The 25416-nt window shown below is 36.4% G+C and overlaps 4 protein-coding genes across 18 annotated transcripts in view; 2 read left to right on the top strand and 2 right to left on the bottom strand.

Moving 5' to 3' along the window:
- The window catches only part of LOC127166478 (protein unc-80 homolog), a 70239-nt gene extending 68192 nt beyond the window's left edge, over positions 1–2047 (top strand). For all 10 annotated transcript variants that reach the window (XM_051111774.1, XM_051111768.1, XM_051111771.1 and 7 more), the window contains 2 exons: positions 2–219; positions 1690–2047. In XM_051111774.1, coding sequence (XP_050967731.1) covers positions 2–219; positions 1690–2037 — 566 coding nt within the window. In that variant the 3' untranslated portion in view covers positions 2038–2047. The remainder of the gene's footprint in view (position 1; positions 220–1689) is intronic.
- Positions 2048–3354: 1307 nt separating this feature from the next.
- On the bottom strand, positions 3355–6383 carry si:ch73-193c12.2 (trichohyalin). Of its 2 annotated transcripts, none has more exons than XM_051111777.1 (4): positions 6275–6383; positions 5977–6070; positions 5817–5904; positions 3355–4300 (listed from the first exon to the last, which is right to left on the bottom strand). In XM_051111777.1, the coding sequence occupies exons 1-4, from the start codon at positions 6300–6302 to the stop codon at positions 3743–3745; spliced, it is 768 nt and encodes a 255-aa protein (XP_050967734.1). In that variant the 5' UTR covers positions 6303–6383; the 3' UTR covers positions 3355–3742. The 2 variants fall into 2 exon arrangements, with proteins under 2 accessions (XP_050967734.1, XP_050967733.1); XM_051111776.1 differs by having other exon boundaries at positions 6143–6287.
- A 207-nt stretch (positions 6384–6590) lies between these two features.
- On the top strand, positions 6591–14043 carry psmb3 (proteasome 20S subunit beta 3). Its single transcript, XM_051111778.1, has 6 exons — positions 6591–6756; positions 8464–8648; positions 8756–8863; positions 13277–13454; positions 13561–13655; positions 13860–14043. Exons 1-6 carry the CDS (start codon positions 6754–6756, stop codon positions 13906–13908), a joined length of 618 nt encoding a protein of 205 aa, XP_050967735.1. The 5' UTR covers positions 6591–6753; the 3' UTR covers positions 13909–14043.
- A 2560-nt stretch (positions 14044–16603) lies between these two features.
- Positions 16604–23883, bottom strand: zgc:161969 (uncharacterized protein LOC569044 homolog). 5 transcript variants are annotated; one of them, XM_051113342.1, is made up of 4 exons: positions 23774–23883; positions 23501–23693; positions 20080–20340; positions 16604–19448 (listed from the first exon to the last, which is right to left on the bottom strand). In XM_051113342.1, exons 2-4 carry the CDS (start codon positions 23666–23668, stop codon positions 17694–17696), a joined length of 2184 nt encoding a protein of 727 aa, XP_050969299.1. In that variant the 5' UTR covers positions 23669–23693; positions 23774–23883; the 3' UTR covers positions 16604–17693. The 5 variants fall into 5 exon arrangements, with proteins under 5 accessions (XP_050969299.1, XP_050969298.1, XP_050969301.1 ...); XM_051113344.1 differs by lacking the exon at positions 23774–23883 and adding an exon at positions 21227–21303 and having other exon boundaries at positions 16605–19448; positions 23501–23589; XM_051113343.1 differs by lacking the exons at positions 23501–23693; positions 23774–23883 and adding exons at positions 21227–21303; positions 23304–23489 and having other exon boundaries at positions 16605–19448.
- Positions 23884–25416: the final 1533 nt, after the last annotated feature.

The raw sequence follows: 25416 nt of genomic DNA, 5'->3' as shown, positions 1-25416 counted from the left end.
GCTCATGGTGACCAAAAGAGGTCTGTCACTTTCACTGAGACCCAGCAGGAACAGACTGGCAGATCTCCCACTGCCACTCCCAGCCCCAGCAGCGGCCTACCAGGGGTCACAGAGGTCGGGAGGTTGAGCCATGCCGCAGGAGGACACTCTCCTTCTACTGTATCAGAGTCCTCATCACCTAGCATCAAAACTGCCCAGCAAAAACCAGCATGGCCACAGGTCTGATTTTACACTACTGTCAATCATAAAAACACGCTGTTCAAATGAAAGGTTGCAGAGCTGTTGGTTACACACGTTTAGTTTAAAATGACAAAGTTTAAACCCAAATACCGAAAATATGTTGTAAAAACATTTTGATAGCATTCAAGTAAAGAAACATTAAAGAGATAGTTCACCCAAAAATGAAAATTCTGTCATTAGTTACTCACCCTCATGTCATTCCAAACCCGAAAGAGCTTGTTCCAAATCCACAAGCTTTTTGACCCAGCATAGACAGCAATGCACCGACCATGTTCAAGGCCCCAAAGGTAGTAAGTACATCATTAAAATAGTCCATGTGACATCAGTGGTTCAACTGTAAGTTTGTAAAGCTACAAGAATACTTTCACATAGAACCCCGAGGTGCTGCGCCTTGTTTATATGCAGATGAAGACGCAGACTGCACATAAAACATTCTTCGTAAACATGTTTGAAGATTTCAACAGAGAGGATGACTTGCAATTTTTTGCCCAGCCTTACTTAATTGAACCAGAATATACAGACAATGAACTAAGACAGATAATGCACCAATTTGTGCGTCATAACATTACAGTTCAACCACTGATGTCACGTGGTCTATTTTAACAATGTCCTTACTACCTTTCTGGGCCTTTAATGCAAGTCTGTGCTTTTCCAGCGGAATTAGGCTACTTTCATACTGTTGCCGCGGGTTGTTTTTCATGTCCGTAGTTTAAAGCGACCCAATGACATAATATTTATCCCCTGGAATGCTAATTTTACCAGAGGAACCCCACCACAAAACGTGTATTTTACCCCCTGGAAATGCGATTTTTACCTGGGGACCCCCCGATTGGGCGACTTTTCGGCTAGTTTTAAGTAGCAATTGGGTGGGTTTTGTTGTGAAAACCTGGCAACCCTGCTTGAATGTGTCAGTTGCGTTGCAGTCTAAGCAGAGTCAGAAAGCTCTCGGACTGCATCAAAAATATCTTAATTTGTGTTCCGAAGATGAACAATGGACTTCTAAGTAATTAATGATAAGTAATTAATGACAGAATTTTCATTTTTTAATAAACTGTCCCTTTAAGGGAACATTCCATTTTTATCACTTTGCAAACATGGGAATGTTACATTTGAAACATTCTGAAACAAGTAGTGACATTTAAAAAATGAGACAAACTTCTGAAAAATTTTCCTTAAAAAAAATGTGTAGATAATGTTTTTGTGCTAACGGTTTAAGAACATTATTAAAACCAAGTAACTTTAAACGGTTGTTCTATTAAAATTACTGGAAGAACATTTGAGAAGAACATTTGCATTATGGAAGTTCTGAAAATGTCCCTGATAGCTGGGTAAGTGCTAGTTTGGATATGAAAAGTTCTATAATGTATGTTTGGGTGCACTGTGTGAGTGTCATGTCTTTAAAATTAAATGTAGCCAGCTTATATAACACTTGCTTTATTTTGACTCTAGGCCTCTCAGTATGAGAATAAAGACAGGAAAGATCAGGGGAGTGTAAGAAGCAGTCTTTCTCCAACCCCCTCTGCTGCCTCCAGCTCCAATTCCAGAGCCTGCTCCCCTCTTCCTCCTCCCCTCTCCGTCCTGAGTACACCATCCCGACTGGCCCCAACCCAGATCAGAGAAAGTCCGGAGGATGAGGAGACCACTGGGCTTTTGCAAAACACGGACATCTCCCCTAGTGTAGGAGAAGACCGTGGCACAGAGAACCCACTCCTGACCTCGCTTCTCTCTACACCCCATGCTCGCTCTCCGCTCCCCCTGTCCCCTGTTGACCTGGATCTGGACGAGTCTCACGTGTGAGAATGTCCAGCTTCAGGATTTACCAGTTCAATACTGTGCTAGTGTAACAGGAAGTTGAAAAAGACCTCCTGTGATCAGATAACTTGAATCTTGAAACTTTTTTTTCTCAACTCTTAACCACAAGGAAAGAGTTAAAGGATAAGTTCACTTCCAGAACAAAAATTTACAGATAATTTACTCACTTCCTTATCATCCAAGATGTTTGTGTCTTTCTTTCTTCAGTCGTAACGAAATTGTTTCTTGAGGAAAACATTCCAGAATTTTTCTCCACATAGTTGACTTCTATGGTGCCTGTGAGTTTGAACTTCCAAAATGCAGTTTCAATGCAGCTTCAAAGGTCTCTAAACGATCCCAGCCGAGGAAGAAGGGTCTTATCTAGCAAAATGGGAGTTTTTCGACATACCCTAACTGTATTGACCCAGATTACAGAGTTCGCATTACAGAGAATAGACAAGACGAGCATTTGACGTTAAAAAGTATGTTTTTTAAATAGCCAGTCGTCTCACTAGATAAGACCCTGCTTCCTCAGCTGGGATTGTTTAGAGCCCTTTGAAGCTGCATTTAAACTACATTTTGGAAGTTCAGACTCACATGCACCATTGAAGTCCATTATATGGAGATAATTCCTGAAATGTTTTCCTCAGGAAACATAATTTCTTATCGACTGAAGAAAGACACGAACATCTTGGATGACAAGGGGGTGAGTAAATTATCTGTAAATGTTTGTTTTAGAACTAAACTTTTCCTTTAAAGCATATTAAGCTATCATGGGACATCCATTGCAATTAATAGACATATTTATAAAGCACTGTGCATCATTTTACACACCAGTGAAAGCTAATTAACGTGTTGAGCCATGCAGTCTTTAGTGAGATATATGACAATTTTAAATCAAATAAACATTCAGTGAAAATTATATAACTACAAAACTCAGTATGTAATTATATAGATGTATTCTAAACATTTGTCATCTATTAAAGTATTTATTAATGTATTTAAAGGATTATATATATATATATATATATATATATATATAATAGATATTTAGAATAAATATTATAAAAGCTTTATTTTCAAAAATATAAAGATGCTTGTATAATACTGATGGCAATTTTTTTGCCAAGTATTTGTTTGCAAAGGCAAATTCAAAGCACCTGCCAATTTTCAGCAGGAACAAAATATGATAAAATGGAAAAACATAATTAAATATAAATATTTAAACACATTTATTTAAATAATATAATATATTCAAATAGAAATATTCTAAGCATCTTCCCTCCTGTTGTCTGACTATGTTGGTGTTGATTCTTCTGTTAACCTCAGTGTAATTCAACTTCTGCTTAATCTGACTCTTAAATACACTGTAACCTTTTTTCCAAAACGTCACAAATTCTTCTACATAACATTTGGTGTTAAAATAGTCAGTTGAGTATTAATTGAATGTCTCATACTCTTGTATTCAGAATGTAAAAGCTCAGCAGGCATTTGTGTGTGTGTGCTGCTTTGTGGGTATATTGATTTTCGTCTGTGTTACTATCTGTTGGATTTGTTCAATAATAAATGATTTAATCATGTCAGTTTGTACTTTTGGTTCATTATCTAACTACTAATTGTATGATTTAAAACAACTAGACACATTGTAGCAATGCAAAACAGTTTATTAGTAGAAAATAAGCAATTTTTGGAATGTAACTTAGTAACGGTTTTACTTGTTGGCCATAAATGTCTCGAGGAGCTTAAAAAGCCTTTCTTCTCTTGCAGCAGCTTCTCTTTCTCTCCTCTCCTCTCTTTCTCTGTAGTCCCTTTCCTGTCTTTCTTCTCTAGACAGCATCTCTTTCTCCCAGCGTTCCTGTCTCGCAAACATTTCTCGTTCCCTCCTCTCCTCTCTCTCCAGCGCCTGTCGCTCTCTCACTTCTTCTCTCTCCACAGCTCTTCGATCTCTTTCGGCCTCTCTCTCCGCAGCCCGCCTGTCTCGTTCTTCTTCTCTTACCGCAGCTCGTCTGTCTCTCTCGTCCTCCCTCTCTGTAACTTGCCTCTCTCGTTCCTCCTGTCTCCTTTCCAGCTCCTGCAGGGCTGATAACCAGTCCTCTTCCTTTCTCTGCTTGATGGGTGGAGCGTCCTGAGCAGATGAGGACACTTGGATAGGTGTGATGAAATGATGGTTGAGGGGGGTCTCGCTACTCAGCGCTCCATCCATGATTGCGTACCACTTCCAGGTTGCAGTTGATGTGTTTCCCCCCACCATACTGAGGGTTTTGAGGTCCTGCAATGAATTATTAAAGACAAATTTTTTTTTTTTTTTTTTTTAAGAATTCTCTTCTGCTCACCAAGCCTGCATTTATCTGATCCAAAAAAATGAAATATGTGAAATATTTGTACCTTTTAAAATAACTGCTTTCTATCTGAATATATTTTAAAATGTAATTTATTGCTGTGATCAAAGCTAAATTTTCAGCATCATTACTCCAGTCTTTAGTGTCACATGATCCTTCAGAAATCATTCTAATATGCTGATTTTCTGTTCAATAAACATTTTTATTATTATTATTATTATTTTCATCAATATAAGTCGAGTAAATTTTTTCCGGGTTCTGTGATGAATAGAAAGATCCAACGATCCAAAGCATTTATTGAAAATAAAATCTTTTGTAACATTATACACTATACCATTCAAAAGCTCGGAGTCAGTATATTTTTTATTATTTTTCTGGGAAAGAAATGATAGAAATGTAATACTTTTATTTAGCAAGGATGCTTTAAATTTAAATTTAAATCTACTCCACTGTTTTCAACATAATAATAATAATAATAATAATAATAATAATAATAATAATAATACATTTTTGAGCAGCAGATCAGAATATTAGAATGATTTCTGAAGGATCATGTGACTGGAGTAATGATGTTAAAAATTCAGCTTTGAAATCAGGAATAAATTACATTTTGTAATATATTAAAATAGAAAACAGTTATTTTAAATAGTACATATATTTCAAAATTTTACTGTTTTTGATGTACTTCGGATCAAATAAATGCAAGATTGGTGAGCAGAAGAGACTTCTTTAAAAAACATTAAAAATCTTTTGACTGGTAGTGTATTTTTAAACCTAGTTTAAAATGTCTACCAAGTTCTTAGAATTGTATATGATTTTGAAAAACTTTGATATAATTTTTCAAAATAATATTCATGCCAAGGTTGATGCCAAAATATCTGTTTGCAAAAAAAAAAAAAAAATCACAGCACCTTCCAATTTTCAGCAGAAAATAAATAGGGAAATGGAAAAGTATTTCAATATTATAAATGTTATAAATAATTAAATAAATAAACATATATTTAAACAATATATTTAAATCTTCCTGACTGCTGTCCATGATTATGCTGGTGTTGATTCTCTTCAATCTTTTAACATTATCAATCAAGTATTAACATATTTTCCTTACATCATGATTATGTACACATCATTTAAAAAAAAAAGTTTAAAAGAAATCAATGTGTTTAAATACGTTTTTAAAAATTGTTTAATCATTTTAAGATAATTTACCATTTATTTTATATATGTCTGCATGACATTTTTAAGCAATCAATCAGTTAGCGTATTTGACTTCGTACCTCGAAAACAACATTAAAATATTTTTTTATTCACAAATCAATAACATAGAAGTGTAAATTAATATATCCAAAAAAAAACAACAACAACCCTCATATCATTTATGTTTGACATAACAGTGATGTATTGAAATGATTTGTGCAGACAAGTTAAATTAATACATAACATCACCTTGTACTTCTGTTTTAGATTCTCCCATTTCTTTCGAACCCAAGCAGGCGTCACTTTCCCTACCAGCTGTTTCTCTTTCACATACAGCCTGTAAATCAGATCAACAGTATTAATAAACCTTGGACTTGTCAAGGCATAACATCACTATGGATGTACTCACTCAAAGGCTTTGATGGCTGCATTTCTCCTGCCTGTAAACAGACTGTTGTTACTGACTCTCCATACAATCAGATCTGCCGTGTTGGCATCAGTCCCTAAATGCACAGAGACGACTGGTAAACATATTTGCCTTAAACCACCACTTCAAAATGGAATGAATCACATACATTGACATTTTCTCGATATTGGCGTGTCAGCATGCTGCCACTGTTGCAGAATTACGTTTTGGGAAGTGGAGAACATAAATAAATCAGGATACTCAGAAATCGACACATTTTGCTGTAAAACGTGCTACTTGCATTTAAAGATTCCATCCTCCGAGCCCATTTTATTTTTTTGTTTTGTTTAGCATTGTTTTCTTCTCTTGTCCTTTCGCTCTTGTGGGTGAGAATGAATTACAGCGCATTACCGCCCCCTATCGAAAACTTCAACGTGTTTGTTGTTTTCCGTTTAAAATGAATAACAATCCCTAAACAGTGACACAAATTCTCCCTTTGTTTTACATGAGCAGGATTCGAAACTATGTGATCTTAATGTTACATTAAGTGATGTAAAGATTCAGCTGAGGATTTCAACAAGTATGGAGGATTTTGTCCAGCAGGGGCGCTGTAGGAACCGCGGCTGTAGGAAATGACGTAAGTAGCAGGAAGAACTAGCAGCGCTTGAAAGAAAGTGTGTAGTCACTGTGTGTAACCCGGTCTACAGCTTTATTTTCAGCATAACGTAATCAAATATTAGAAGTTCTTCATATTGGTGCCTGCTTTGTACATTTGCCATCATGGTAAGTGAACGCGTCTGAAGAATTAAGTGTGTTTGTTAAATGTAAACGTCTGTGTTAGCACTGTAGCTCATTTGCCATCTCATCTTTCCAGTCGAAAGTAACGTTAGTTATAAAATGATTTATCCTAGCAGCTTATATTGCTTTTTAATAAGTAACTTTTTGTTACTTAAATGCATTCTACATGCATAATAAGCATTAGATGTGTGGAGTTTGCACTATTATGATGGATCATATTTAAAACGAAACTAAAATATGCATGGTGACCACCAGTCGTGCTTTATCATGCTTTATTATCATTTTCATAATTGTTTTGGTATTAAAAGAAGAATTTAGTGTATTAACTTTTCTTGATCAGATGTGTTAACCTTCATAAGCATTTCAGACGTGGAGTTAGATAACAATTGCAAAGTGCCTAGTCATACAATATGCAATATCATAACTACGTTTTCGTTTTTAAACCTATATAATAACAATTGTTAGGGAATGTTACTCAGTAAGTAATGAATTTAAAATTGCCTTAGTTACGTTTTATGAAAAGTAACGCGTGGTGTTACTTTTGCATAACTTTTTGTCATTTGGGCTAGGCATGCTTATTTGTTTTTAAAAGCAAAACTCCAAAAGTTATTTTTTTGGCAACTGTAAAAGCCTTTTCACACCAAGAGTGAATTAATAAGCCTCAGGTTGAAGGAAGTACTTCTGTTTCTGCACCTCACTACCAATTTCTCTCAATACAGGGACAGGAGATGTGTCACTGAATAAATGGGAAAACAAAGTAACTTGCGTTACATATTGGAAAAAGTAACGCAAAGTAAAAGATAGTTTGATTAATATTAAAAGTAATGGGCTACTTGGGAAAAAGTAATCTGATTACATAACTTGTAATGCATTACCCCCAACGCTAATAATAAGGAAATATGTGACCCTGGACCACAAAACCAGTCATAAGCGTCAGTTTTCTTAAATTGAGATTTATACATCATCTGAAAGCTGAATAAATAAGCTTTCTATTGATATCTTGTTGTTAGGATAGGACAGTATCTGGCCGAGATACAACTATTTGAAAATATGGAATATGAAGGTGCAAAAAAATCTGTATATTGAGAAAAATGGCATTAAAGGAACACTCCACTTTATTTTTTGAAAATAGGCTCATTTTCCAACTCCCCTACAGTTAAACAGTTGAGTTTTACCATTTCTGAATCCATTCAGCTGATCTCTGGGTCTGGCGGTAGCACTTTTAGCATAGCTTAGCATAGATGATTGAATCTGATTAGACTGTTAGCAATTGCTCAAAAATGACCAAAGAGTTTTGATATTTTTCCTGTTTAAAACTTGACTCTTCTGCAGTTACATCGAGTACTAAGACAATGAAAAAGTTAAGGAAAATGAAAAGTTTCGATTTTTTTTTTTTGGTCGATATGGCTTAAAAATTAAGTTTTAATATATTTTTGGTAGTAAATTTACAAAATATCTTCATGGAACATGATCTTTACTTAATATCCTAATGATTTTTGGCTTAAAAAAAAATTGATAGTTTTGACCCATACAACATATTTTTGGCAATTGCTACAAATATACCCGTGCTACTTAAGACTGGTTTTGTGGTCCAGGGTCACATTTGTATATGATCTCTAGTCAGACTGTATAGAAAAATGCAGTTGCTTAATTTTGTATAAGCTTTGGTGTCTTACTGTTTTTTTTCCATAGTCTATTATGTCATATAATGGAGGTGCCGTCATGGCGATGCGTGGAAAGGACTGTGTGGCAATAGCATCAGACCGGAGGTTTGGCATCCAGGCACAGCTGGTTACCACCGACTTCCAGAAAATCTTCCCTATGGGAGAGAGACTCTACATCGGGCTGGCAGGCCTTGCCACAGATGTACAGACAGTGTAAGAATACAATGTCAGATGCATTATAAAATTAGGATATTAATCATAACACTTGTCATTTTTTCTTTTTAATACCTTGTGGTTTTTACCTTTCTTTCTTATTTTAGATCTCAAAGGCTGAAGTTCCGCTTGAACTTGTATGAGCTGAAGGAAGGTCGTCAGATCAAGCCGAAGACCTTCATGAGCATGGTGTCCAACCTTCTGTATGAGAGGAGGTAAAAAAAAAAAATGCACATCTCTGTGCTAGTTTCTGTTAATTGGCCAAAGACAAAACTTCTAGAAATCGAACGGAATTTGTGCAACAACAAATGCATTCAGTCAGTGGAGTGCTAAAGTGCCTGCCCACTTTTCAGTTCTACAACTATGTTTTCCTTAGGAATTTTAAAGTCTTTTGCTGTATCCAAAATTGCGTATTGCATATATTACATACTATGTTATAGAATAGTAGAGTATAGTATGAATGAAATGTGGACATACTACATCCACAATGATGTTACTGTCACATGACCTACCAGCGTCAGTTGTCACATAATGGGATAGTAAAGTATCCATCAAATACAAACTTAAGAATTTTGGTGAAAGTAGTAGGTTATCTGAGTGCTTTTCACCTACTGTTTTTTGAATACTATGAATTTGGACAATATTTTTTTCACATACTTTTTCGCCTGCTATATAGTATGAAAGTAGGCATGTTTGGATGCAGGGTTTAAGCCTTGAAACCAAACCAACCAGCTTCAAGGTGAATCATAACATTTACGAACTTTGTTCTGAAGCAAAAAAAGGCACAATATGTAAGATTTTTTTTATTAAAATATCCAAAAAAACACTAGTACAGTGTTATGTATTTTGCTGACTTGTGTACTTGCATTATCCCAAATGTTTTGAAGAATGTTTAAATCCAGAGAAATCAGCCATTTTAACTAGTGTAACAGATCGTGTCATTGCGTCTAGGGGTCGACCGATATGTGTTTTTCAGGGCCGATGCCGATACCGATTATTACAGATCAAATGCACCGATAAACGATATTTTGAACCGATATGTGTCAAAATACAAATGTCACATTTTTTGTCAACACAGTAGCTTAGGAAAAGCTGAAAACAAAAATTACATTTGCCATTTAAAATTATAAGCAAAAGAACAAATCCGTTGGCTTGTAGCCATGACGAAATTAAATAACTTTTAACGAAAAAATGTCCCGACGTCGATTTCAGCGTCTCTCCCACAAAGGAAAATATATATAAATACAACAACAAGTAGTAATAGACTAAATGATAGATGTCGGTTTCTTAACAGTAAACTGACCATTTTCTAGTCCAAGCTGAACGTCCTTCAAGGACAGCGCATCCACACTTTGCTCGGCCATGTGCCATCCTCTGTCTGTACAGCCCGCTCTGATGACCGTTATGCAAATCCTGCGTGCACAGACCTTGCCAATAAAATGCGCCGCAGTCCATGCGTGCATAACAGTCATGAGCGCAGGCCGTACAGGTGCTCTATAAGAATGAGTAAAGCCAAAGACTAAAGGACAGACATGCTGTTCAGAAAGGACGTCGGGAAAAGGAGATTATTACACCGCCTGCTCCCGTCCAAATTACACCAGAGTTACCGACCGCTACCGCGTTTTGTTTGTAAATTTATTCCCGCGTCGCAAAAAATCTGGTCGAGTCCCGCGGGAATGCAGACCTCTAGTATACGGTCCTACTTTTGATTAATTCATCCAAACTTTGATGACTCATCCAAACTTTGAAAAATTCCGTGGCATTTAGTGTTAACAGTATACAGTACATTCCATTTATATGACTGGATTCCGCGATTCCGTCCGTGTTTTCCGCATCCGGGAAATCAAGATAACATTGAGGTGTTTTTGCAACTTCACCGTAAAGGATTGTGAATTACTAAAACACAATCAACTTCTGCTGCTGACTTACCTTTGAGAGACAAGTGATTACTGCCGCACGCTGCACGCAGCTCCAGCAAGCGCGTTCTGTCTGTTTCTTCACTTCCTTCAGCCTTGGAGTTGATTGGTCGGACTCGCGACTTCCAACAAATCTGATGCGCGGTGGGCGGAGACTGCTCTAGGGCACAGAGTGGTGAGCTCTGACAGGCTGCGTCGGAGCCAAAGAGCGCATTTCGAAAATAAATTATTTTTATCGGCAAATCGGTTTTGAAAATAACCGATTCCGATAATCGTGAAAATGCTTAATATCGGCGCCAATAATCGGTAGGGCCGATAATCGGTCGACCTCTAATTGCGTCGCCTGCCAATGACGCCATACACCCTTTATTTTTCCGGTTTTATTTTGTAGAAAACATGGAACCCCCAAAGATGCTTTAACGTTATGCCTTTTTTTTGAGACAGGTGATGAATGCACAAGGTAGCATTATAACAACACTTCAGCACAACTAGTATGATAAAACAGAGTTGCTTTTTTTTCGACATACACATGACCGGAAAATGCATAAGTGGTCGACTATGGTATAATAAAAGCTCAGCTGCTTTCGAGCTGTGTATCACACTTGTTTCTCATTAGCAATCGCTAGAGCTGCCTCATTTTGCTTCTACAAATTTCAGCCCCACCCTACTTCATACTACAGTGACCTTAAAGGGTCATGAAAACCCCCTGTTTCAGCACTGGTTAGTTCTCACCATAGTTTTGAAAAATGCTGCAAAAGTGGGCGTGCCAAACTCTACTTACAAAGCAAACAAAAACAAACACTCTCCTTCGATCCATTAACGTTTCTCTCAGTTATTGTACGCAATCTCAGTCTGAAGGTCTGTCATAGCAAATCAACATGCGCTGTCGTGAATAATTAGACAAAGCGTCTTCTTATAGGATAAGAACACGCAGCCTCATGAATAATTACGACACACCGACGCGTCATCCATGTAGTATAGTGCATTGCCACGTCATAAACTGTGACGTCAGCACAGTGTAGATTTTAAACCCGGAAGATGAAAATAGAGCAAAAAAGCTCAAAATTAACCAGTTTTCTCCAACAATTAAAATTGATGGATGCAAACATTGTCATCTATGATGTGCAACACAAACACCTCTGCTCAAATCTCAGAAAAAGTAGTCTGGGGTTTCATGAACCTTTAAGTCTTTATTACATTAGCTCATCAGAACATGATTTCTGCCCGACTCCCGTCGGATTGCATCAGCTGTGAGGATGAAGACAACAACTCTTGTGATTCCACACTCAATCATGGTGTCATCAAACTACGCCTTTGTTTCTTGTTTGTTTTGAATACGTGCCCTCTAGCGGCAAAAACTTACATATTGTGCCTTTAACAGCATTAATAAAGGAAAGAACTACAATTCCATAAAACATTATATATTACATACTCCAATAAAAAATAATGGAGGGATATAAAACTCTTGCTTTAAAGATCTTGATTATATATAGCAATCCTATATTTTATGTTTATGGCAAAATATGTGTATTATGCATACAAATATCCAAAGTCCACTTCCAGAACAACAATTTACAGATAATGTAGTCACCCCCTTGTCACCCAAGATGTTTATGTCTTTCTTTCTGCAGTCGTAAGAAATTGTTTTTTGAGAGAAAACATTTCATGAATTTTCTGCATATAATGGACTGATAAGGTGCCTCAAATTTGAACTTCTAAAACGAAGTTTAAATGCGGCTTCAGACAATCCCAAATGCGTCTGTAAACCCAAGAAAAAAAAAGGGTCTTGTCTAGCAAAACGATCGGTTATTTTCATAAAAATAATACAGTTTATATACTTTTTAATGTCAAATGCTTGTCTTGTCTTGCTCTCCCTGAACTCTATGTATTCTGGCTCAAGACAGTTAGGGTATGTCGACAAACTGATCGTATTTTCTCCTTCAACTTCAAAACCGTCCTATATCGCTGTTTGACCTTTTTGTTAAGGGTGTTTGATGATCTTTGCATGTTTATTTTGCAAAGACTGGGTTGGAACTTCTGCAGCGATGTAGGATGTTTTTAAAATGATTTCTGAAGTTGAGGGAGAAAATATGAAAGAAAGAAAGAAATGAACAAGGGGGTAAGTACATTATCTGGATAACAGCCTACAGGTTTATAAATTCATCATCAAATTAATTTTTCTATGGAGAAAATAAATAGGGTTTATAATTCTAGAACCCAACTGTTCTATATCCCTATTCCAAAGTATTTAGGCCTAATAACCAACTTTTTAAAGGGGATGTGCAACCCTACATATTTTCAAAATCAGCCGTTCATGTATGCTGCGTTCCAGCATTCAGTTTTCCAAACACAGAATGTTTTTGAATGTTTCTGGCAGGTCTAACGCTGACAGTACTGTAGACTCGCTAAAAAGCATTGAATACTGTCAAAAAATCTAGTTTGCCTAATCAGATGTTGTCAGCCATCTTACGCATATGTAGTACAGTGATTCTCAAGGGTGTTTTCTGAGACACACCAACAGTACACATTTTGAGTGGCCCTTATCTAACCCATTTATTTTAGACTTTGGAGTCTTTACTAAAAAGTTGATGGGTTTAATCAGGTAAGTTAGATTAGGAAGAGCTGGAAAATGTGTACTGTTAATGTTCTGGTATGTAATGTTTAGCACTTTGCTAAATAGAACATTCCCATGCATACTGTGTACTGTTTTAGGTTTGGGCCGTACTACATTGAGCCTGTGATTGCTGGTCTGGACCCAAAGACCTTTGAACCCTTCATCTGTTCCCTTGACCTTATTGGATGCCCAATGGTGACAGAAGACTTTGTTGTGAGCGGAACTTGCTCAGAGCAGATGTACGGCATGTGCGAGTCACTATGGGAACCTGACATGGTAGGTGGAAAAGAACAAGACTATGTAATTGTACTGGGCATGAAGGCTGATTTATCTGATCTAGGCTTGGTAATCTCATGGACTTTTGCTGTTGATTGTGTCCTAGAAAGCAGAGGATTTATTTGAGACCATCTCACAGGCCATGCTGAACGCTGTTGACAGAGATGCAGTGTCTGGAATGGGAGTCGTTGTTCATGTCATGTAAGTATATCATCAAATGTCATCAACCTTAGTTATACTATCACAATCAGTAACTTTCAATTAACTGTTGTAATCTGCAAAAAACGTTAAGAATTTTTACAGTTTGTAGTAATGCATGGTACATTCATTAATGAATTAAGTTTTTAGAATTCTAGTTGAATTCAATGAGCTAATTGGTGTATGTTTTTGTTTTGTTTTTTACAGTGAGAAAGATAAGATAACCACACGTACCCTGAAGGCCAGAATGGACTAGAGAAAATACTACTGCTATGTTTCCTCTCCTACGATCCCACTTTTTTGTACTGAAATAGAATTTGCCTTGTTCCTTTTGTCATCATCAAGATTGAACTGTTCATTAATAACAATAAACATTTCTAATATTTACTCATTAACTAGTTCTGTGGTCATAGATGTTTGTGAATTATTATTTTTGTCTAGTTTACTACCAGAACAAAAATTTACAGATAATTTACTCACCCCCTTGTCATCCAAGATGTTCATGTCTTTCTTTCTTCAGTCGATAAGAAATTGTTTTTTGAGGAGAACATTTCAGGATTTCTCTCCATATTTCTCTCCATACTCACATGGACTTTGGTGCCTGCAATGCCGTTTAAATGCAGCTTCAAAGGGCTATAAACAATCCCAGCCGAGAAAGAACGGTCTTATCTAGCGAAACGATCAGTCATTTTCTAAACAAAATGACAATTTATATACTTGCTGTGTATTCTGGTTCAGTACAGTTAGGGTATGTTGAAAAACTCCTATCTCATTTTCTCCTCCAACTTCAAAATCATCGCTGCAGAAGTACCGACCCAGTGTTTATAAAGTGAACATGCAAAGAAGATCAAACAACCTTTACAAAAAAGTTAAAACGGCGATGTAGGAGAATTTTAAAGTTGGAGAAGAAAATGAGGTGGGAGTTTTTTTGACATACCCCAACTTTAATTATCCTTAATACACAGTTCACGCAGAGCTATACAAGATGAGCATTTGAGGTTAAAAAGTATATAAATTGTAATTTTTTTTTTTTTTTCCATTATATGGAGAGAATTCCTGAAATGTTTTCCTCAAAAAACATAATTTCTTTGCGACTGAAAAAAAGAAAGACATGAACATCTTGGATGACAAGGGGATTAAATTATCTGTAAATTTTTGTTCTGGAAGTGAACTTCTCCTTTAACATTTTAAAGTCACATATAGTTCTTATTGTGAACCACATAACTGTGAATGTTTAATTTGAAAGATAATAATGTCATGTTTCAGTGTCATAACTGCACCTTCCAGTGAAAATGACTCTGGTGACATATGCAGGTTTTCAACAAACAGAAAACTTTTTATGCATTTTGGCCATTAATTTACAAGTCAACAGCATTTTTGGGCACCTGAAAACCTGAACCTTTGAAAATGATGCCATTACCTTCTCCATATAAACAACAAAATGTAAATTTGTGTCAGTAGGTCATGCATGCGCTGATTGCTCTGAAATAAGCTAACCCTGAAACATAACCTACTCTGGAGCATATTATCTTCAGAGAACAAGTTGTGATGGCTACTTACGTACCCTGAAAGTTTTTGAAACCTAAAGTTGAGGTTATCAGCTTACTTACCCTTAAACATACCAAGGTATGTTACATAACCTGCTTTCTGGAACACCCCCCCAGCTATTTTTACGCCAATTTATATTTGTATAGTACATTTATCTGTAGAATTGAATACATGTAAACTGAACATTTACAGTTGCTTGTTGTGGAAGAATATTAGGAAGATATGTAATAATGTGTGGTGGTACTGTTAGGGGGAAGACAATAGAGTGTGTAAACATAAACAAGCAATGGTGAATTTGCAGTTTACATGTAACACATTTATACAAAAATAAATGTACTGTATAAATAAAAAATGTTTTTGTGTGCTACGGTATTGGCCTTTACCAAAACAGTTTTACCAACTGTTGAAATCTGTATCTAAAATGCTCAGTGTGGTACACATTCAACTGTTTGTCAACGAAAAGTAGAAAAATTTGCATATAACAAATTTGAAATTAAATTTGCATATAAGTTATTTCCACAGTGAAAAAACATTTTGACCAGTGTTGCTCATACAATGACAAGAACACTTTATTTTGGTGGCACTGGCCAAGTCACTGACACAATAACTAGGTTTTGAAGTACAAATTAATGTTTTGGGTGAGTTACTACATTCTGCAGACATGCAGTCGAGTGTGCAATTTGAAGGGACTTATATGCAACTATTAAAGAAGGTTCAAATGCTCACTGATGCTCCAAGAGGAACCACAATGCATTAAGAGCTGGGGGGTAAAAACTTTTTGAATTTAAAGATCAGGGTAAAAAAGATCCCCCCCAGCTCTTAATGCATTGTTATTTCCTTCTGGAGCATCAGTGAGCATTTGAACCTTCTGTTATAGTTGTGTATGAGTCCCTCAGTTGTCCTCAGTGTGAAAAGATGGATCTCAAAATCATACAGTCATTGTTGGAAAGGGTTCAATTACACAAAAATGCTAGAAAACCAAATATTTTTTGGGACCTAAAGGATTTTTTTATGAAGAACAGCGGGGCAGCTTAACTGTTTAGGACAAACAAGGGACTTATGATCAACCATCACGAAACAAAACAAAACAACAGCTGTGGATCATTCAGGTAAGAATCAAAGGGATGGAAACTTTTGAACTGGGTCATTTTTATAATTCAGCTGTTATTTTCTCTTGTGGACTATATGTAAACATGTTTTATGTGAAATATAGCAAATTTAGTTTAAAATAAAAAAATATATATAATTATAAATTACAAAATTATAATAGCCTATTTGAAAAAATATAAAGTACAAATATTTTTATTCAACCAACTAGTTAGATTAAATTTGATGGAAACGCAAAGGATTTGATGTTCAGAACAGAATAACTACAGTAATTGCCCATTGCCCCCTGGCCTTTTATCCCACTAAGTTTACGAATAAAAAAATTGTCATTCTAAAAATGTAATTATATTCTTTATTTTAATGTCACTTTTCTGTTAGTGTTATTAACCGTTATAGCAAAGTGCAACTAAGACCTTATTTGTTTAGACAGACAGGAGATTGGTTTATACTCAGAGCATTTTATTAAACAAACACACACACACTGGAGAGCTGAAGATGATGATGAACAGGGATGAATATGCAATATATACAAAATGTGCAGCTGTGAAACCCCATTCCTGGAGGGCCAACCTTGAACCATTTAATCAAGCTCTTTACAGGTGACTATGTTAGATCAGGGTTGGTCTACAGGACTGTAGTCTTCTAAAAGCTAAGTCTAACACCAGTGTATGACAGCTTGGATCATAAAAAGGCCACTCACATAGCATATGGTCCCAAGGGTTTTAATGAAAAGCGCACTGTAGCTAAACAAATTTCTTTGAAATAAAAGCTTGTGTCATAAAAAGTTCTCTCTTCTATTCCAAAAGAACTACCTCAATCAAGACTGTACGTTAGTTGGCTTTTACTAAAAATAAAAACACAAATTAGCTTTTAACACTTAATCATGGCAAAATCACGAATGTATGGCTTGAAGTGTCTTGTCGGTCTTAAAAGATTGCAGAAACCGTTAAATAAGAGACCAGATGTTCCAAAAATACATTTATTAGTAATGAGAATCATAATGGACAATTCTTCCACCAAGTGATATATTTGTTTGGCGCTTTAACGTGTGGTTACACTTATGCATTGAACAACAGCTCTGAACATGAAATCATAATTTAGAATAAGAACTACTCTTATACATCTAGATTATTGCATGACTAACATGTTGTATGAACAGCTCTAGAACCACTAGTCCAACTTTAAAAGTAACAAATTTCTTCTTGTTAACATGTTTACTGTTTTTTGAGAAATAAACATTTACCAAAGATTTTTTTGGTGGTACATGCGTTCGTGTGGAATATTTTGGGGATAAAAAAAAAATAAAATGGGACAGATCCTATCCTATTACCTATACAAAAAAAAAAAAAAAATAGTCTATAAACATCAGCAGTGTTGCTCCATGATTTATTCCAAAGCAGTGGTGATTTTGCTGTTGTAGCGTAAAAGGAGCACGCGCTCGAAATGTTCATCTGAGAGATGATGTCCCTTCGGGGTCACGATGTTACTCCCGTTGCTGAAGAGCTGTTGTACTGGGGCGCTTGAGGGTAGAGTTGTATTGAACTTGATGAACACTTTTTTCACACCTGGAAATTCATGGAGGCATTTCAGATCTTTGTTTGTGCCTTGAAGATACAGCCACACTTCTTCCGCTGCTTCCCTCTTTCCACTTTTGTTGCCAGAACTTCCAGGTCCATACGAGAAGAATTCATCCTCGTGAACAGAGCCTCCATTGGTCTCAGTTTCTTCGGTCCCTTGGTCGACCTGCAAAACTTCAGTGATCAACTGTGCTCGAAGACTCTCCCTCTCATCTTCTGGCAACCACCAAAGTCTAAACTGCGGCATGGTGGCTGTGGCCAATCTGGCATCAGAACTTTCAAACACCTGCTTGAAGCGAGAGTCAATTGCCTTGACGGTGCTTTCAATGACCCTGGAGAAGAGGCGAGTGTTTGCTGCCTTCTCCTCAAGCTTTCTTTTAAGTGTCAACAGCGTTGGTATCACAATGCCAAGGAAGCACTTTTCTTCTCCGTGCAGAAGGTCAAGCGCAAAAGCCACTGGTTTGAAGACGTCAGTATATTCTGTGAGATACGCAGTTTCATCAGGTGTAAAATGTGGAACACCCAAGACTTCTGTCAACTCGTTGAGCTGTGTATCGGTAAGCGACATAATCTTGTTAATGGCGTAGTATTCTGAGCTCCACTGATTCAGACAAGGAACTGTGAATTTCATTTTTGCAATGGATTCCATTGCATCAGCAGCTTCAGTGGACGATTGGGTCTTGTGCCATATCGCTGCACATTTTTCAGCTGCGCTGCTGTGCAGTTTACCTGCCGGTCCCTTTGAGACGGCATCCGCTAGATCCTTTGAAGCAATCAAGTTCAGGGTTTGAGAAGCACACCGTTGGTGAGGTGGTAGGAAGTAACTCAGAAAGAAGTCTCCACCGATTTCTCCATCACAAAGAATACTGCCCAAATCCTCAAAATGACTTTGCTCCACTTCTTGGTCATCATCAGAAGCGAATTCTTTGAAGGCTTTTATGAAATTGTTACCGTTGTCAGTGACGGTGGCCTGGACTTTGCTCTCGATGTTATAGGAAGAATGAATTTCTTGGATTTTAGCGATGATTGATTCGCAAGTGTAGCTGATAGGGATTCTTGTGCAGGCAAGAGCAGCAGACTTCCTTTCGAGATTGTCCTCAAGCCAGTGACAAGTCATTCCAAAATAACTTCTGTCCTGCACCGACCATACATCAGCAGTTGTACATAATGTCTGCACTTTGTCAAGCTTTGCTTTTAGCTCCCCTTTCATTTTATCAAATGCTACTTCAAGCCTGCTGATAAAAGCATTTCGACTCATGACTTTTTTGCCCCGACTTAAAGCTTCAATCAACCTCCTGAAGCCAGGTTGCTCAAGAATTGAAATGGGTTGCACATCCTCCACGATAAAATTGAAAACTAGGGTATTTAGCCTCGATTGTGTTGTTTGGTGATAAATGGTGGGATCAATCTTAGCTTCTTTCGCTTCGGACGATTCTGCCGTTTGATTTTCCACAATGCTCGGTCCATAACTGCTTGGCCCATAATTGCTTGGTCCATCACTGCTTGGTGCATCACTACTTGGTACATCTCTTATTCGTCTCCTACACACCACAGAATGCTTTCTCTGGAGGATAAAGCAAATGAAAACTTGGTGAAACCAATGCACATTAAATGCTAAATCACTTTAAATGAGAAGTATGCATTGCCAGAGAAAATGTAACATTCAATAGAGATTCATTCATTCATTCATTAGGAGTATTTTGGGAATATTTATTTTTTCCAGGTATGGAATGAATAATGAATGAATGACCTATGAATGTCCCTCTTGAAACTGCTTTTGTACAAACAATGAAGTCAATGGAGTTCAATGATGTCTTGGACCCCATTGACATTCATTGTACGGTCTTCTTTAGTGTATAACAAAGACAATAACTTACAGGTTTGGAACAACCTGACGATGAGTAAATGATAATTGTTATTTTTGTGAACTATCCCTTTAACTTGTTGGATACAGTGGCTTTGAGGCAAATTGAACTAGGAGTGTAACGGTATGAGATCATCACGGTACAATGAAAACGGTATAATAATTTATTACATTTATTGCTGTTTTTTTTTCCCCCTCGCAGCATTTTTTTCAGTCGGCCTGCAGTAATTTGTTGCATATGATGTTTACAGAAAGCACATAAAATTCTGAAAGGGGATCCATAATTTATATTACCTTTTATTTCTTAGCAGTTCACAGTATTTTCACTTACATTCATCTTTGCAAATTCCTTGGGGTGGTGGTCACGGAGATGGTGCGCCATGTTTGAAGTGTTGCTTGCCCGAGCTGACACTTTTTTCCGACACAATCTACAAACTGGATAACCATCAACAATGATGGTGCCTCCTGGGTCTTTTAAATACCCAAAATACTCCCATACAGCGGACTTCAGCCGCTTGGGTGGGAGAAAAAGAGGCTCAGGCTCCGACATTTCGGTGTGCTGGCGTTTGCGCATCTGGGAAGGTGAGTGACACTTAAATGAAAGAGGAGAAAGTCGAAATTTAGACATTTTTAATGACTCTCTCTTAATTAAACGTAGATTAAATGGATTTTTCTTTTTTTACTTTGGTTTTATTAAAAATCATATTCTATAATAATGTATGTTTTTAAAGTCGTGTACCGTAAAATCATCATACCATTACATTGCTAGTTTGGAACAGATAAAAGTGCTTTAATGAATTATTCATCCTACTATTATGAACTAACATGTCCTAAACCATGTCATATCCTAAACCATGTCATATAGATATAGTTCAGCTAGCTCTGACAATTGCCCCATTCCCTTATACAGTGCATTACAAAACCATGGTGTAGATTATCCAGTGTGCTCATTCAGTCCTACTAGTGATGGGCAATACTGGTTCAAACAGTAAACTGGTTTGAATTATGCACAAGGGATGAATTTAAAAAAAAAAAAAAAGAAAAGTGGCTAAGCAACATAAACAGTGTCGTAAATAGACAGGGAGTCCCTGTTAACTGCATACACTTTTGACTAATGGTTAGAAAACTTTTTGAACCATGGGCTTGTAAAGTGATGATGCAATGCGTCCATTGAATACACCAACGAACGCTGTTTCCATGTCCAAACCCCAACTCATTTCACTTGAGAATACTATCTCAGAAGCCGTTTATGAGCACAGTTTATTCATATTAAACATTTAAGCTAAACATTTTCAAATTTATGTTGTACACTATAGTCTCTGTGCTCACAGCATCCCAAACACAAATAATTTTTATATTTATTTATTTTTATTTATATTTTCATTGTATGGCTATCTGGGATTTCGATATGGAGCTAAAGGGTAGGATTTTTTTTTTTTTGGTAGTATTCTATCACATTGTGAGTGTATAATTAGTACCGTTTGCTGTTTTCTTGTGTCATCTGATAGAGCATTTGGATCGGGAAGTCATGGAAGAGGTGAGGCCTGACGTCAGACTTAACAAGCAAATTAATAACACACAACTAATTATTTAACTGGGCAAATAACCCAGCACAAAACAATTTAAGAAACTCAAATAATTTGTAACATAATGATTACTCTGATTCATATAAAGGCACAGATTTATGGTCAAACCGCCCCGCACTATATCCTACAATCCTTTAAAAAAAAAAAAAAAAAAAAAATTGACAATACCCATAATGCATGATTATGGTATTTTTAGTGGTGCAAGGAGTATAACTGCACAATCACAAGTTTATTATTTTTAGGCATTACTGTATGTTTTTTTTTATTATCAATCATGAATAACAGTATGAAGTATAACAAAACTATAAAAATAACTTAACACAAAGATTTGATTGCTTATTTTAGAAGTATTTACGTTTTTAAAAACTAGAAAACTCAAATTTTACATGAAAATTAACATTATACATCGTTACGATTTCACTAAATGATGAATGAAAATGAAAAATGAAAAATTTGTTCCGCTTGTTTTTTTGGCGACAACCTCACAGCCTTGATTACCATATTTAGGTATTATTGTTTGCAACATGGACTTTACTCAAGTGTAATTTAAACTGAATACTTGTAGTTTTACCTAATTAACACCATACTTGTAAATATTTATTGACATTCTTGCCAGGGTTTCAGTCAATTTTAACCAAATTAATTACGCTGAATAATCTCGTATCAGTATTTTCAGAAACAAAAAACAATCTGTACCCCAAATAAACAACTGCTGCAGACAGAAGCACTGAATCCAAAAAAGTGGCTTTAAAAGTCAATATTGTATGTTTTAATTATCATAAGCATATAGTCCACAGTAATCAGTTTTTAACAATTTAGTTTCTTTCAAGGGGTATATTTAGGGCCTCTGTATCACATCTCACTGTTTTAGCAAGTGTTTGTGATCCACTGTACTGTTTTTTGTTGTTGTTGTTGACACTAGATGACTAACCTGATGTCTGACAGAACATTTTTTCTTTTTTAAATACAGTAGTCAACATTTAAAGTGGTTCAAAACCTTTCAACAAAGTTGTTCTAAAACCAAAACAACACCCGTTCTTGCCTCAGGACAACTTAGATGAACTTTTTGATCCACTTCAAATGTTAACTACTGTAGTTAGTGCCAATTTAAAGTTGTACTTTTTTGTGCTTTCACTCAAGTATGTTTTTGATTATAAACTTGGTCTTTTTAGTGCAAGCTTCACTTATTATCCATAAGTATTTTCGAGTACATTCACCCCTGTCCACAGCCCTCTCCAGCGCATGATATTTGCATCCTTTCTCGTGTGGTATACTACATGATATCTACTATACAGCGAATGGGGGACGATTTCAGAGACAATATTTTTCATATAACAAAGTTAAACACTTAAGCCCGCCTTAAAAACGTAATTGACCGATCCACCATGGCAACTGCCGCCGTCCGCCATTTTCTCATACGAGCATTTGCGCTTTTTAAAACGTAAATCTTACAAGAACATGCATATTTCGATAGTTTTAGAGTTTATTTTACAAACATACAGTGAGATGTTGTTGCCGAATCACTTATAATAGTGACATAAGCGCCATATTTTCCTTCTTCAAAGCACAATAAACAAACCACGAGACGTACATGCGGTATTACTCCTCATTCCCAAATGACCACGTATCACATTAGTAACAACATTTTCCCCTAAGTAAATTAATGTTAGGCACGTTTTTGATTTAAATCATTATAGTGTCGACAGTAGTTAAAGAGTTCGCTGAACAAGAGTTCGTTAAAGAGCAGTTCTGCTCACCTACACCAATCGATTTCAAATGAAGCTTTTTCATTGTATAATTGGCTATTATACGTTAATACTAGACCAAATTTAGCACTTTAACATATAATCACTGTTTTAAAAAAGACATTTGTTTATTATAAACTCAAAACCACTCCCACTTTGATTATCTGCCCCACGTTTCGATAAAACTTCGCATGAAAAACAGATAAGTGAAAATCACTGCCTACCTGTGTTTATAATCTGCTAACTTTTTAATCATATACTGTTTCCTTGTAATCACATTTAGAATTGCAACAAAGCTTTCATCGTGCTCCACCGGGAACCTTCCAAAAACAGTCTACTTTTGCATAGTTGCACCACAAACTCAAAAAATACAGTTAAAACTGCATTCGTTGTGTTTAATTAAGAAAACGTGCAAGTGTACCTCCAAATGCTTCTTTAGATTAGAGGTAGAGTCCCTTGCAGTGGATAGGATGTTGATCTTTGGGAGGCAGAGGTTGCACTGAACAGTAATGTTTCTCCCTCTTGTGTCCCTAAACGTGAAGTGGTGTTTGTGCATCCAGTGGTCAAATGCTGAACGAGACCGCTCCATCTTCGCACGAGGCTCTGGGGTAGCTCTTTTAAAACGTACGAACAAAAACAGTATATTACACTTGCTGATTCATGTGTTATCGTGTAATAAAAAAATAAAATGTACCATATTCTATTTGCAGACTCTTGATTTTTTGTAATCTAATTACGTAATCCAAATAACGTATCCGTTACTATCGAACAACAGAGGCGTATTTCCCATGAAACAATTTCTTCTCTCGTCCCTTTGCTGTTTCCGGCTTGGAAAACATACTAAAATAGTTCATTAGCGCCACCTTCTGCTAGCATGGATGAAACACTATACCACCAGAGCTCTCCAACCCTGCTTATGGAGGGCTACCGTCCTGCAGACTTCAGTTCCAACCCCTGACAGCATACGTACATCACGGAGACGTCTGTTTGACGTCTGTATTTACATCTGCAAGACATCTGTTAGTGTTTGCTCATAGAATGTTTCCAGTCAGATGTCAAATAGATGTAGAAAATGTTTTTAAGACGTTTATTATTTAAAATGTATGTAAAACATACATCTTACAGACGTTTATCAGATGTTTGTTCACAGCATGCTTTTCTGATGAAGCGATCTTTAACAAATATCTTGCAGACGCAAGTGAGCTGTATAGGATGTACCTGTCTGTAATTATCAAGTAAGCCTGAACATCTTGATTAGCTGGTTCAGGTGTGTTTGGTTGGAGTTGAAATTTTCAGGATGGTTCCTCTCCAGGAGCAGACTCAAGTGTGTTCAAGTCCTTCTCAATGGATCACTCGCATTTATATACTTACGTTGTGTCTCATTTCGAAGGTTGCATTTGTTGGCTGACATACGTCAAGGGTTTCTAATTTCAGAAAAGTAACCATTATAAAAATGACTTATTCCTTGTGAGGTGTAAATTACTGTAATTTCGTTCCTACTTTGGTATGTAATGGTACTTTTCTGATATGAGGCATGCTTAAAGGGAGAGTTCATCCAAAAATGAGAATTAATTAATAATTTACCCTCAAGTTGTTCCACATTTCTGTCAGCTACAGGCAATTTTGACCTTGTTGGTTTTAAGAAAAAAAAAAACCCTGGTTTAATTTGCCCACCAGTAATGTCAGTATACACATGTAGACACACTCTGTTAACAATGTACATTCCAGGAACTGTGGCAATAGACTGTGGTACCATTGCTTAACTCCTCCAGTTTTTGTCTTTCACTATACTTCCTGTAATAAAGTGGAATTTTCCACTGATTCATTGAACCCACATTACTCACAAAGCCAATATCCAACTATTCATTTTTGATACTGATTAAACGTTTAGCAGACTTTCTGTAAAGCAGAAATATAAATCAGTGCCTATGCAGCCAAGAATGAACTGAATAATCTAAACCTAGTCCTAATGTGTGCCACAGTTTATTTTTATTCTAACCCAGGACTTCATTCCTCATTTTCATACGGCCCACATGCTGCATAGAATGGTAGCATTTTAGTAATGCATTCCTGTTTGCCAGATCTAGTCCCAACGAAGGCCATTACATAGCCAAGACTAAAGCAAATAAAACATAACTGTTCATAAAATCAGGTAGGCATATGTATGTGTGTGTGTGCATGGCATGCTATGCCATTAAAACTCTTGTGACTCAGTGTCTTAAGACACAAATAAAAATTCTTGACCAAAAAGATGTTCTAGAATCTTTCAGATAGACATCAGCTAAACGCACTGTACTGCTATCCCTCATAGTCTTGTTTTAATTTCTGTCAAAAATG

This window comes from Labeo rohita, chromosome 6, assembly GCF_022985175.1.
Source record: "Labeo rohita strain BAU-BD-2019 chromosome 6, IGBB_LRoh.1.0, whole genome shotgun sequence".
In the NCBI taxonomy this organism is placed as follows: Eukaryota; Metazoa; Chordata; class Actinopteri; order Cypriniformes; family Cyprinidae; genus Labeo; species Labeo rohita.
Note: the sequence above shows the minus strand (reverse complement) of the source record. Positions and strands in the feature narration are given on the sequence as shown.